This window comes from Melanotaenia boesemani, chromosome 4, assembly GCF_017639745.1.
Source record: "Melanotaenia boesemani isolate fMelBoe1 chromosome 4, fMelBoe1.pri, whole genome shotgun sequence".
Taxonomy (NCBI): Eukaryota; Metazoa; Chordata; class Actinopteri; order Atheriniformes; family Melanotaeniidae; genus Melanotaenia; species Melanotaenia boesemani.
In genome coordinates, this window is record NC_055685.1 from 2482173 (window position 1) to 2495868 (window position 13696).

Consider the following 13696-nt stretch of genomic DNA (forward strand, 5'->3'; position numbering starts at 1 on the left):
TTCTTTTTCTGGTTCTGGTTCTGATGGAGGTTTTCTTTTTCTGGTTCTGGTTCTGATGGAGGTTTTCTTTTTCTGGTTCTGGTTCTGATGGAGGTTTTCTTTTTCTGGTCCTGGTTCTGATGGAGGTTTTCTTTTTCTGGTCCTGGTTCTGATGGAGGTTTTTCTCTCCACTGTTTCCTTGTGTAGCTCAGGTTGGAGGATTGAATCAAAGAGAAGAACTGATCCAATCTGTTGGTTTCCTTTGTTGATCATTATTTTGATAAACTGGTATACGAACACAGTTATTAAAATTTGGACTGATGTGGATCATATAATGGATTTGTTTTAATCGGGCTATAATGAATTAGCTGTACTGTGTGACTTTGTTGTGAATTGTCGATGTATAGATAAAGCTGAATTGAATTGATTTACCATTAAAACTGAAATCAGGTTGAGACTGGCAGCGGGACTCTGGATGTCTGGATACCATCTTTTTATACAGAAATTTTCTAAACAGTCTGAAGATTCCACATGTTCAGCATTCATATGTCCAACAAACGTCACAGCAGATGTGTTTGCTCTGAGCTTTTTGCATCAGTTGTTAAAACACCAAACCTACATTCTTGCTTTCAGTAAAACACAAAGACTGGAGTCCTGCTCATTCCTACACTAACACACATTTAGTTGTTTGAGGAGAATGCAGCTCCTCCCTCCAGCTGTGATCGGTCTGAACTCCGGACCTTCAACGGGATCCAAACAGTGTCTGAGTCTCTTAGAGCTCAGCTTTAATGTCCTGCAGTAAGAGGATCCTGTCTGACAAGGAAACAAGGTGTTGTGATGCCTCCTACCTTGTTTTTCTCACGTCTTAAGCAGCAGAAGAGACAGTTTTCATCAAAGGACCAGTCAGACACTTCCTCCGGCTCGCAGTCTGGATCCGACAGGAAGACAGAAAGCTCCGGGTTAAATCATGACAAGCTCCAACTGCACAACAAAAAACCAGTGTGTGTGTGCCTGTCTGTGTGTGTGCTGAAATGTTGTCTTAGTATTATTTTAATTAAATTTAGAGTTTGATCTGCAGATTAATGTGGAATGTTTCTGTCACAGTTTCTACAACCTGGTGGAGAAATCCCAACACACTTTCTGTTTTAATTGAACTTCTATTGGAGCCCGCAGAGACTAAAGCTGAGGGACAACAACAACATTAAAACAATTCACGTTTAATTAAAACCTGCAACCACATTTCTGTGATGACAACCTTCATGCTGGAAGAACAGAGCTCACCTGACTGACAGCTAAGCTCAAACTGAAACCGGGGATGTTGCTGGCTTCACACCATAAAAGCTGTTTTAAAGTACACACACCCTGCAGCTCTGTTTGAGAATCATTAATCTCGTAAACATGTTGAGTACATTCAGTTACTCCCACTTTCCTAAAATCTGTTTTATATATCAGGTCAAATGAGTCAGAAATAAATCTTGAAAAAAAACCATAAAGTAATTCCTGGGAGAAATGATCAAACATTTCCACACAGGTGAGCACTTCCTGTCACACCTGCTTCACTGCTTCATAAAGCAAATATCTTATCAGCAGGTTACACACAGTCAGACCCACTAAACTTCAGAAAACGTGAAGTCAGTATGAACAGGGTGAAGTTGCTGGTGCAAAACTTGCCGGTTTGTTATTTAGTTTAAGAAGATCAGAACCAGGACATCCTTCATGTTCATGACAGAATCATCAAACTGAGGTTGAGCTGGCTATAATAGCACCTTGATATAACCAAGGCAGGGAAAAGGGTCTCAGTGTGGGTGTCACCTCACAGGAGATGGAACAAGGCTGCAAAGGATCGCGCTACCAGCCTCACACGGTGGTCACGCAGCATAAGAACATTCATTCTGATTTGAGGAAACAGTTCTGTCCACAGTTAGTGGTGTTGTGGTGTTTTTGTCACACACCATGTCCATCCCTTTATGGCCACAACGTACCCGCCCTACAAAGGCTCCTTTCAGCAACACAACACACCATGTCACAAGAGTTATTTCTTAAACAGAAAAAGACTCAACTGTATCCAAAGTCTGTCTTAATCCCCCTGGACTGAGCTGAAACGGAGATTCTCAATATGAAGGAGCTGCTCAAAGACCTGCGGTGACTGCATGAAAAAACCAGCTCAGTTAAAGCTTCATCCATCATCAAACATCACAAGATGATCAACTGTCATACAAATAAGTTACGCATTAATTCAGCAGTTCATGGAAAATTATACAGGAATACAAGTAATAATTAAATTTTTTTTATGAATGCTGGAGGTGGGAAATATATTTACTGTATAAATTATCAAGAGCACCTTGCTAGTCCGAGTTGGACCCATTTTTCCTCCATTGTCAATCAATTGTTGATCTTGATTCTTGGTGTGATAGATGAAGCAGGTGTTGGAAACCTTCCTCAGAGGTTTTCTCCATATTAACATGACAGCATCACACAGTTGCTGCAGGTTTGTCGGCTGCATCCATGATGAGAATCTCCCGTTCCACCACATCCCAAAGCTGCTCTACTGGACTGAGATCTGGTGGCTGTGGAGGCCGTTGGAGTCCAGTGAACTCATCGTCATGTTCTAGAAAGCAGGTGGAGATGATCTGAGCTTTGTGACATGGTGCATTATCCTGCTGGAAGTAGCATCAGAAGATGCTCCACTGTGGTCATAAAGGGATGGACATGGTCAGCAACAATACTCAGGTAGGCTGTGCTGGTTAAACCAGGACACGTTGGTACTAAGGGGCCCAAAGTGGACCAAGAAAATCTCCCCCCACCATTACACCAGCAGCAGCCTGAAGCGTTGATCCAAGGCAGGATGGATCCATGTTTTCATGATGTTTCCAGCAGATTCTGAGCCAAGCATCTGAATGTGGAGCTGAAATGGAGACTCATCAGACCAGCAACGTTTCTCCATCTTCTATTGTCCAGTGTTGGTGAGTGTGTGTGAATTTGTAGCCTCAGTTTCCTGTTCTTAGCTGGCAGGAGGCACCTGGTGTGTCTTCTGCTGCTGTAAACCATCTGCTTCAAGCCTGGACGTGTTGTGTGTTCAGAGATGCTGTTCTGCAGACTTTGGTTGGAACCAGTGCTGGTTGGACTTCCTGTTGTCTTTCTACCATCTCCAACCAGTCTGCCCATTCTCCTCTGACCTCTGACATCAACCAGACATTCTGGTCCAGACAACTGCTGCTCGCTGGATATTTTCTCTTCTTCAGAACATTCTCTGGAAATCCTGGAGATGTGTGTGAAAATCCCAGTAAATGCTCAGGCCAACAACCATGACACGTTCAAAACTTCTAAATCCTTTTTCTTCCTCATTCTGATGCTCAGGTTGAACTGCAGCAAGTCATCTTCACCTTGTCTATACGACTAGATGCTGCCATGTGATTGGTTGATTAGATATTTCTGCTAACAGGATGTTGATCATGTGGAGCTGATAAGTGGACGGTTTATCTGCAGCAGTAAACAGTTGTTCATTCTGACCACATCATTAAAAGGTAAATGTGACTTTATGCCAACAGGTACAAAAATCTGAGGGATGTTTCCAACACTTTGTTGAACTGATACCAATTAAAGTAGTTCTGGAAGTAAAATGGGTCTAACTTGGATTTTAACAGTTCATAATGTGACATTTTCTTTCAACACAATCAATCATAGGAGCAGATATTGGTTAATTACATCAGTATGGTCTGCTAGTGGTCTCGTGATTGATTTCAAGGATGCAAACTGTCAGTTCAGTCCACTGAGAATCATTACTTTTCATTATTGTGTAGTTATACAGCAGTTATGTACATATACTCTATCTGAGTCTTTATTCTTGATGTAAATGTGTTTCACCAACACAGCACCCTCTGATCAGAGAAAGGGAGGAGATTGGTTTAAGCTGAGATGTTGCCATGGTGCAACACTCAGGTTAAAAAGCCTGAGACATGTGCAACAGTGTAAGAGGTGGAAGGACTGAAGTAAAGGAGGAGCTAACAGGGAGCAGAGTCAGCGTTGCCGAGAGAAACGGGAGAATATAGTAACACAAGAGCAAAATCAATATGGTCACAATATCCAGCATGTCAGATCAAGAGTTCGCATCTCCTAAATGGAAGAGCTTCTTTGTCAATCCGACAGCACATTGTTGACAGAGAGGTTACAGCGCCGATACACAAAGACCGTTTTATATGTATGTCACAAAGATTCACATCATCAAATAAACTGTAGTCTCTCATTTTGTAGTTTTTTCTTCTCTATTTGCACACTGATCAAACATATCGATCCAAACGCAGCAACTGTAATAAACTAATATTCAGTGTTTTCATCTTTCCTGACTTTTCAGTGATTTATGGAAAAATCAAAACATCCATTTTGTTCTTTTTCAGGAGGACAGTGGGTTGAAATTTTCTCTAATTTTGTTTATAGTTAAATAGGTAGATATAGATATATAAAGGCCGGCAAGAAGAAGAAAGCAGAAATTATTACTAACAGAACTTTGTAGAAATAACACACAGATCAACAGTGACCAAACCTTTTCTCATCTCATCGTTCTCTCAAGTCTTGTCTTTCAGGAGAAAAATATTGTTATTGAAACAAACACACAACAGAAACTATTTCCATGTTTCCACTTTTTCCTCATTTCCAGTTATTCCTGCTACTATTTACTATTTACTATTTACGGTCTAAATAGAGGTCTCTTAGCAACACAGTAGTGATAGGGATCTTTTATGATGAAATGTTATAAATAATGCTGTTATCATGGATCATTGTAGATTTACCGGATAGAGTCTGAATAAACACGACATTAAGTGGCTGGATTGGAAACCTCCTGGATGGGATAGAAATGCCTAGAAAACTTCTGTAGATCAGCTAAAGGGTAGCTATCCATCACAGGTTACCCCACAGAGATACACACTATACCACTGGTGAAGGGAACGTTCTTGCTGGAGATCTATCAGTTTTAAAACGTGGATGCTGATTTGTTTAGATTCAGAATCCAGCGTACAGTAGAACAGAATATAAAATATGAATCTTTTCTGGTTCTTATTTTGATGGAGGTTTTCCTTCATGTTTAAGGCTCAAAATACCACATGCATGTGCACCTGTGGAAGTATGGGAAAGGCTGGTCGCATGCAGTGTTGCCAACTTAGTGACTTTGTTGTTATATTTAGCGAGTATTGGGACCCGTCTTGCAAGTCTATTTTAAAGGCTCTATTGACAAATCTAGCGGGTTTTACAGGCAGTTCCTCCTAGCTGGAGTCAGAGCAGGGGATGTTGACCATATGAAGCTGCTGCTGGCTGATCCGCCCTGGAGTACACCCACAAATTTATGTCTATTAATGTAGACTGTAGACAAACACATTTAAAAAGTAAAAAATGCTTTACTCTCTATTAAAAACAGAGTTTGGGACGTTCAAATGTTAATATCGTTTTAAGGCATTAAATAACGCAGACAGTTATTTCATCACTCATTAACGCTGTATATCTGTTGCTAACCGGCTGCTGAATAAGCAGACCAACCACGGTTCATAGCAGGGGTCTTCTTTCGTCTCAGCTAATGAGACGGTCTGTAGGTGAACTGCAGTGAACACCTGAACAGGTGTCTCTCAGTGTGGACGCTTTCGGCTTGTTCTACGGAATTACTACTGAAAGTTTAAATAAAAGTTTAAATATTTTTACTTTAAGATTTCTGATCAGATGACACTTTGCCTCCTTTTTCTTATATGTCTATAACATGAATTTGAAGAGAAAAGGCTGAATTATAGAGTAACTGAATAATTACGCTGGTTTAAGTCATTAGGTTGTTATCTGCATTTTTCTCTCAAACATCACTTCCTTCCTCACAATCTAGAAGATCTTAGATTGAAACCCTGCTTTTAGTCTGCTCCAGCAGAGAAACACACATGATTGCTGGAAATTCATCAGATATTGTTGCCTCTGTGTTTAGAAGGAAGGCAGCTTCACACAGCTTTAAATTAAACCTGACTTCCTTTTATATAGTAAATTCAGACATTTTCATTTTTCTTTTCCATATTTTTAATTCAATTTCATTAAGAGATTTACAGGAAACATTGTAACTGATTTTCTATAAAGAGAACTCTGTTGTTAGAAAAACAGTTTCATTATAATATTCATTCCACTTTTGTTCCCATAGAGGTGTTTTAAATATAGGTTTTCATCAAACCAGTTTTAAATCATCACTGAATTCTGTATGTAACAATGTGATTAATACTCATGAAAAAATCTGATCCTTTCCCAGCACAGGTTGAAGACCAAACCAAACTTAAACAAATAAATTAAAAAACACTTCTTAAATGTGTGTTAAACTTTAGGTAAATATTTTACTAATTTGGTGCAAATAATTGTTTCCATGTGCAGCAGTGCACCTTCATTCAGAAATGGATTTCCAGCTCTGCTGCTAAAGGGAGGTTTTCCTTCCTGGTTCTGATTCTGATGGAGGTTTTACTTCCTGGTTTTGATTCCGATGGAGGTTTTACTTCCTGGTTCTGATTCTGATGGAGGTTTTACTTCCTGGTTTTGATTCTGATGGAGGTTTTACTTCCTGGATCTGTTCTGAAGGAGGTTTTACTTCCTGGTTCTGATTCTGATGGAGGTTTTACTTCCTGGTTTTGATTCCGATGGAGGTTTTACTTCCTGGTTTTGATTCCGATGGAGGTTTTACTTCCTGGTTCTGATTCTGATGGAGGTTTTACTTCCTGGTTCTGATTCTGATGGAGGTTTTACTTCCTGGTTTTGATTCCGATGGAGGTTTTACTTCCTGGTTCTGATTCCGATGGAGGTTTTACTTCCTGGTTTTGATTCCGATGGAGGTTTTACTTCCTGGTTCTGATTCTGATGGAGGTTTTACTTCCTGGTTTTGATTCTGATGGAGGTTTTACTTCCTGGATCTGTTCTGAAGGAGGTTTTATTTCCTGGTTCTGATTCTGATGGAGGTTTTACTTCCTGGTTCTGATTCTGATGGAGGTTTTACTTCCTGGTTCTGATTCTGATGGAGGTTTTACTTCCTGGTTTTGATTCCGATGGAGGTTTTACTTCCTGGTTCTGATTCTGATGGAGGTTTTACTTCCTGGTTTTGATTCCGATGGAGGTTTTACTTCCTGGTTCTGATTCTGATGGAGGTTTTACTTCCTGGTTCTGATTCTGATGGAGGTTTTACTTCATGGTTTTGATTCTGATGGAGGTTTTACTTCATGGTTTTGATTCTGATGGAGGTTTTACTTCCTGGATCTGTTCTGAAGGAGGTTTTACTTCCTGGTTTTGATTCCGATGGAGGTTTTACTTCCTGGATCTGTTCTGAAGGAGGTTTTACTTCCTGGTTTTGATTCCGATGGAGGTTTTACTTCATGGTTTTGATTCCGATGGAGGTTTTACTTCCTGGATCTGTTCTGAAGGAGGTTTTACTTCCTGGTTTTGATTCCGATGGAGGTTTTACTTCCTGGTTCTGATTCTGATGGAGGTTTTACTTCCTGGTTCTGATTCTGATGGAGGTTTTACTTCCTGGATCTGTTCTGAAGAGGTTATCCCTCAACTGTCTCCTCATGTAGCTCAGGATCGAGGATTGAATCAAAGAGAAGACCAGGTCTAATCACCTGGTTTGCTTTGCTGCTCATTATTTTGATTAACTAATTTATGTAAAGACAGTAGTTTAAACTGGACTGACATGGATCAGATAATGGATTTATTTTAATTGGGACACAATTAATTGGATTAAATTGGTCTGTGTCTGTTAAAGGTCTTGGAGATGATCCATAAAGCTGAACTGAAACTGAATTCATATCAAATCACAAAAATAACTAAAATATCTAAATCAAACTTTCTTCCTGAGCTTTGTCAGGCATTTAAAGGAAAAACAGTTCATGAACAAAAACAGATTGAACCTCATTCTGGACTTTAGAGTCTAAAACCAAATATTTTGACTACTTAGAATTACCAAGTCTGACTTTATCACTGCTTGAAAATAACTACCAAACTAACTAAATAAATAAATAATGGCTACCTGCAGACTTGTTTTGGTCATGAGTTTAAATATAGTTCATAGCTCAAGTCAGAGTCAGAGCTCAACAGAGCTCCCAACAGTACTGGCCCCACCCAGACTACACCGCCTCCATCGCTGCAAGAAGGGAAAAATGAACCCACTAGAGGGCAGCACAAAGCTGCGATGATTAGCCTCATCGATCGCTTCTAGTGAAGCTAAATCTTGATAAAGACACCTGAGATCTCATCTCAAAAGACTGCCATCATGTAAAGATCTCTGTTTCAGTCACAGTCCAGCTTCCTGTTAGGTTCCTGTGAGACACACAGCAGATTTAGTTACCGCCCTCTCTCATCTTCCTTCTGTCTGCTGCAGTAATGAAAAGGTCACAGGTGAGTTGTGCTTCAACCCTGCAGTTGTGCCACTTCCAACATTCCAGAGAAGACACCAATTAGCTCACATCCCACTGCTAGCTTGACCCGCCACTTTCACAGCTGTCAGCGTGTTCTTGTTTTTCCAACATGATGGGGTCACACTGACTGCACACCAGCTTATGGGGACTTCCTGTAAATGTAGGGACAGCTTTTTGTCCAACAAGTACAAAAAGACTTCTGAGGGTTACATAGATTTAGGGTCAGGCATTCAGTGTGTGATGGTTAGGGTTGGGGTATAGGGCATTATGATTAGGCCACATTCCTGAGCAAAAACAGATATTTGTTTGCAAGAATATTGTTCATATCCATCCATCCATCTCTCCATTGCCAATAACGGCTTATTCCAGTGCAGGACAGTAGATTTTAAATTCATTACAAAAAAATGTCAGTTAGTGTGTCTTGTTTCCACATTTTTTCCATAAATTGTAACATTATTTAGTGGATGGTGCACATTGTGACATGTTATTTCTGTTTTTATTTTGTTCCATTTCTGTTCTTGAACTTATTTTACCCAGCAACACTTTGCTGTTGTTGTAGCAACCTAACAAAAACAACTGGAATTATCTGTCCTCACATCGCTTTCAAAAGAGAGTGGAATGAAGGTAAAGGTGCTGGGAATGTGGTGTTTAGGTCCCCACAGTACAAACTAGGCAGATATGTATCCCTTGTGTTGCATCAGCTTTCCATTTGATTTTTCTTTTTTTTTTGTTTCTTGAACACAAGGGTTGACTGATGTCCATGTAGAAACATGAGGTCTCCACACCATGTTCAGATGTAAGCTGTGCAGGATAAAAGCAGGAAAAATACCTTTGAAAGCAGTATGAAATGATAGAAATTTAAAAAACTTTATATGATGAAAATTTTTTTGGACACTCAACACAATTAAAAATCCTACACAAATTTTCTATCTCTCTATCTCTATCTCTCAGGGTGAGAAAATGGATGCCACCTTATCAGACAGCTATGCCCTTTATACCAAACTACAAAAGTTCTGCTGCAGCATTTTCAATTTTTTCTCCAGGCTCTGGGAAGATCACATAGAACTAGGGCTGGACGATATGGCCTTTAACTGATGTCATCATACACTTAGCCTTCATCACAATACACTTTTTATATCTCAATGTTTTCAAATTTGCACCAGATGAAATGAATAAATGTAAATACTTTATTTTGCTGATATGACACAAAACAAATTTCAGATGTGTCTGACAATAAAGGCGTGTCATATCGCATCGTATCGTATCAGATTTATTCCAGAGGGATAAAAAAAGGCAAAAAAAAAAGAAAATAAATAAAAGAAAAATGCATTATTATTGATTTTTTATTTAATACATTTAATATATAATATATATTTTTTTCTATTTCATTAAATATTTTATTTTTATTGATCTATTTCTATAGTTGAAAATTATTTACAACAGAAGTCATTTTAGATTCATGATGAAAATAAACTATGACGTAGCCATTTATCACAACTCCAGATACAAGAACTACAGATACATCAAGTATACGTGATGTATCAACCGCTCCTACGTAGAACATGATCCTGATTTAACAATATTAATGGGAATATTTGATGAACTTGGGAGCAGAACCACATAACTCCCACTGGAGAACTGAATCTTTAGAAATTGTCAAGCCATGCATTACTGACAAAGCTTCTCATGGCGCATGAAAGGACTGGACCAGTACGAACTTTATTCTTGTTCTTGTGGCCTCAAGAACGAGAACAAACTTCTTGCTTCTGGCTGAGTATGTAACAAGTTTAAGTAATATTAAATTAAGAGCCTTTCGGAGGCCATAAGAGCTGAATCTTGAAAAAAAGTTGGACTTTCTTTCACTTCTACCTACAAAACAACTCATCTAATTGGCAGAGAAAATAAGATGAATCCTGAAAAAGAAGCTGAGGGACTTTGGTAAAAATGTAGGTAACATCTGATTTCCTTCTCTTGACAAAGAAACCAATCAAAATCTCCAAGCAGTGATGGACTTCCAGAAAGAACGGGATGGATAATGGTAAAAGGTCCAGGGGAGGGGTGGATGCTATCTCTGTCTTATCTATAGTATGCATATATTTTCTCTTTCTGATATTTTCCATTACATGTAACTTGTATTGGTGATTTTACTCAGTAAAGAAACATGGAAACATCAGGGATATTTCCCAGTTGAATAAAATTCACACTGAACTTATTTGAAACAGTAATGTAGTTGCAATCAGGTTAACAAAACCAGAATATAAAGATGTATCTGCACATGTGAATGTGTACACCTCAGCAATGAGTGTGTGTGTGTCATAGTATGGATGTGTTGGTAGTTTTATCGTCTACTGTGGACATACACGGCGTGATATAAATAGGACTGTCTGTGTGGTAGAGTACTACCAGAGTTGAAGAGAAATAGAATGAAAAACTAAAAGATATGTGGATCACTGTGTGTATGAAATCTGTTTACATTTTCTGAGTTCAAGAACTCTGGAAAATGAAGGAAGTTACTTTTAAAGATTGCTTAAGGCCTTCAGAGAGTGAAATATAACCTAATACAGACCTCTATTTTATTATAAGTAAAAAAATAAAAGTAGATTTTCTATTTTTCTACTGTTGTGGTTTTACAGTGATGTGAGTGTTAGTGTGAGTGAGTGTGTGAGGGAGGGAGTGAGTATGCCCCAGCTTCATTTGTGTGTGTGTGTAAGCAGAAGTGTAATGCATGAGTGAAAATGACATGCCCGAAATATTCTAAAAATGCCTTAAGTTGGTGGGGGATGGGTCACATGACTGTGGGCCGCCATGTTGACCTTGTTTCTGGGAGAGGGAGACGGAGAGGGAGGAAGCGGGGTGTTCAGCGGTGCAAATCAAATCCATATTTGATTTTCACCCGGTGCAGGAAGCTGTTTAGTTTGGAGGCTTTGGCAACTAAATAAACAGACTGGAATTTCCTTTTAGTACTGAGAACCACAAAACAACATAAAGCTGCACACCGTGCTAATAATTAAACAACTGTATGCAAACATGGAGCAGCTTTGTGAATTTGCTTGAACTTCAACCGTCTATGTGACAATTTATTCAGAAAGCCAGATGAAAGTGGATCCTCTCATACTGCAAAAACTGAACCTGTTTCTGGTAAATTACCACTGCTGAGATCTGCTGTTTCATCAAAGTTCTGCACTGAAAGGACCATCGTTTGGAGGAAAACTGCTTCATCCACCTGATTGTGATTGCAGAACACCGCTTCCGCTGTAGAAACATTAATGATAACAGCGGCTATGAGAGCAGACCATTTTTCCACAACAGGACAGATGAATTCACCCCTGATCACTTCCACCCCAAATTGTCACAGCCATCATGAGTAAGAGGAATTAAAACCAACCTGTAAAATCAGACACATAAAAAGAAGCACAGGTCCACCTTTAAATCAGAGACGTTATCTACGAGGTGGAGTAGATGTGTGAAATTAGCTGACAGCAGAGGTGCTGGATGCACCGCTCAGCTGGTCATGCTTTGACACTGAATCCCACCTTAACCAATGCATTTCAGACACTTTCCACACTACGGTTTGTTATTTAGCAGCTCATAATGAACCCGAGCGTCTCCATAAACAGCATCAGAAACCAGCAGCCTGACTGATCCAGATGCTGGTTTCTGTTTGGAAACAGAAACGGTGACACCTGTCAGTACACATCAATAATGGATCCTGCAGAACTTAATCATATTGTTTTGTGTTGTAAGTGGTTCTTGCAGCAGTGGCCCAGCATTAGATCACTGAGGAGATGCTGCTCTGACTTCCACGTCATGTCTGATTAACACAAAGCTCAACTTATTTGTGACAGAAAAGTATAAAAGTACCACAAAAAATGAGAAGCAAATGATTCCAGTCCTGCTCTGAAAACACCAACATGACATCATTTCTCCTTTTTATGGATTTGTTTATTGATGTTTATTCCTGTCTGCTCAACATTATCTGAGTCATCTGTTTATCACCATTTCATATATAAATTACTTAAACTTCTGTTTTTCATTCAGATTATTCTTGTTGTTTAAAGATGGATTTCCTATTATGTATTTCTTTGTGTCTTTGCATGTTTACCTTGGAAAAGAGTGATATCCTTGACTAGTCTCGGCCCAAACAATCCCTCCAAGATGCTTTCAAAGCCTGCAAAAACAACAAAAAAGACAACAGATGAAGATGGAATTTTCATAACAGCTGACATTTTTACTGTTAAAAAAAGACGAAACAAACGACAACAACAAAACATGCTGTCACACCCAGTTAAGGAACAAAAGTGCATTATTATAATAAAAAAAAACATTATTTTATTATCTGAATGGAGAAACATGATGGCCCAATGTTTTTCCCCACAGGGCCAATTATATTCACTGATGCAGAGCTTCTGCAGCTCTCATCCAGCACAATAAAATAGAAATCAATTATTAAATATACAAATGAAGTAAAGTATTTGAATAAATAAATACATAGATGATTTGAATAAATAAATAAAAAATAATAACCTTAGCAGTTCAGACTCTTCCATCATGTTGTAAATAAACAAATAATGAAATGAAACTAATGTCAGTAAACACACACACACACACACACACACACACAAACAAAAACTCACACAGCCATATGTTCAGACAATGACATGGAAGCTTTTAGGTGACACACACAATGATGTGAGAGCATTAAAAATAAAGGCATTATTCTCTTGCAAACACACACACACACACACACATACACACAAGGGCGCATAGAAAAATCTACAAAAGATAAGACTCGGCTACGCTTATTCTGCACATGCACACCACTGTGGGTCGATGAGCCAACAATGCTTGTGTGTACGCTGCATCATATATAAAAATGTGTGTGTGCATGTGTGTGTGTCTTTCTTAAAGCAAATTAGTGTTTTACCTCTTATACACCGAGCTAATGCAACTCACTTTTTTATTAACTGTAAATACCCTCAATCGACTGTTGCTTGGCAACGCCATACAGGGAAACATAAATACATATTGTAATTTTCAACCTGAGCCCCCCTCCCCTCCCCCTTCTCTCCACCCCCACCTCATCCTCGGTTAAATGGAAATGGAGGCAGACAGAAAGAAACCAAGACAAAGACGTGTGTGTGTGAAAAAGTGTGTGCATTTTAAGCATAGAAAGGGAAGGTTGACAGAGCACATATGTGTGTGCGTTCACACACACACAGATATGTGCACATATAGTTCAAGTGTAGCCACTTCTCAGCACTAAAGGTGAACGCCTGAGGCCACTGCAGGAATAAACAAGATTG

At 39.0% G+C, this 13696-nt stretch overlaps 1 protein-coding gene across 1 annotated transcript in view; it reads right to left on the minus strand.

Annotated features, from left to right (window-relative positions):
* Positions 1-13696, minus strand: part of lcor (ligand dependent nuclear receptor corepressor) — an 84164-nt gene that overhangs the window by 26132 nt on the left and 44336 nt on the right. The window contains exons 2-3 of the mRNA XM_041984248.1: positions 12496-12561; positions 828-907 (exon numbers count right to left, since the gene is read on the minus strand). Of these exons, the coding sequence (XP_041840182.1) occupies positions 828-907; positions 12496-12561 (146 nt within the window). The remainder of the gene's footprint in view (positions 1-827; positions 908-12495; positions 12562-13696) is intronic.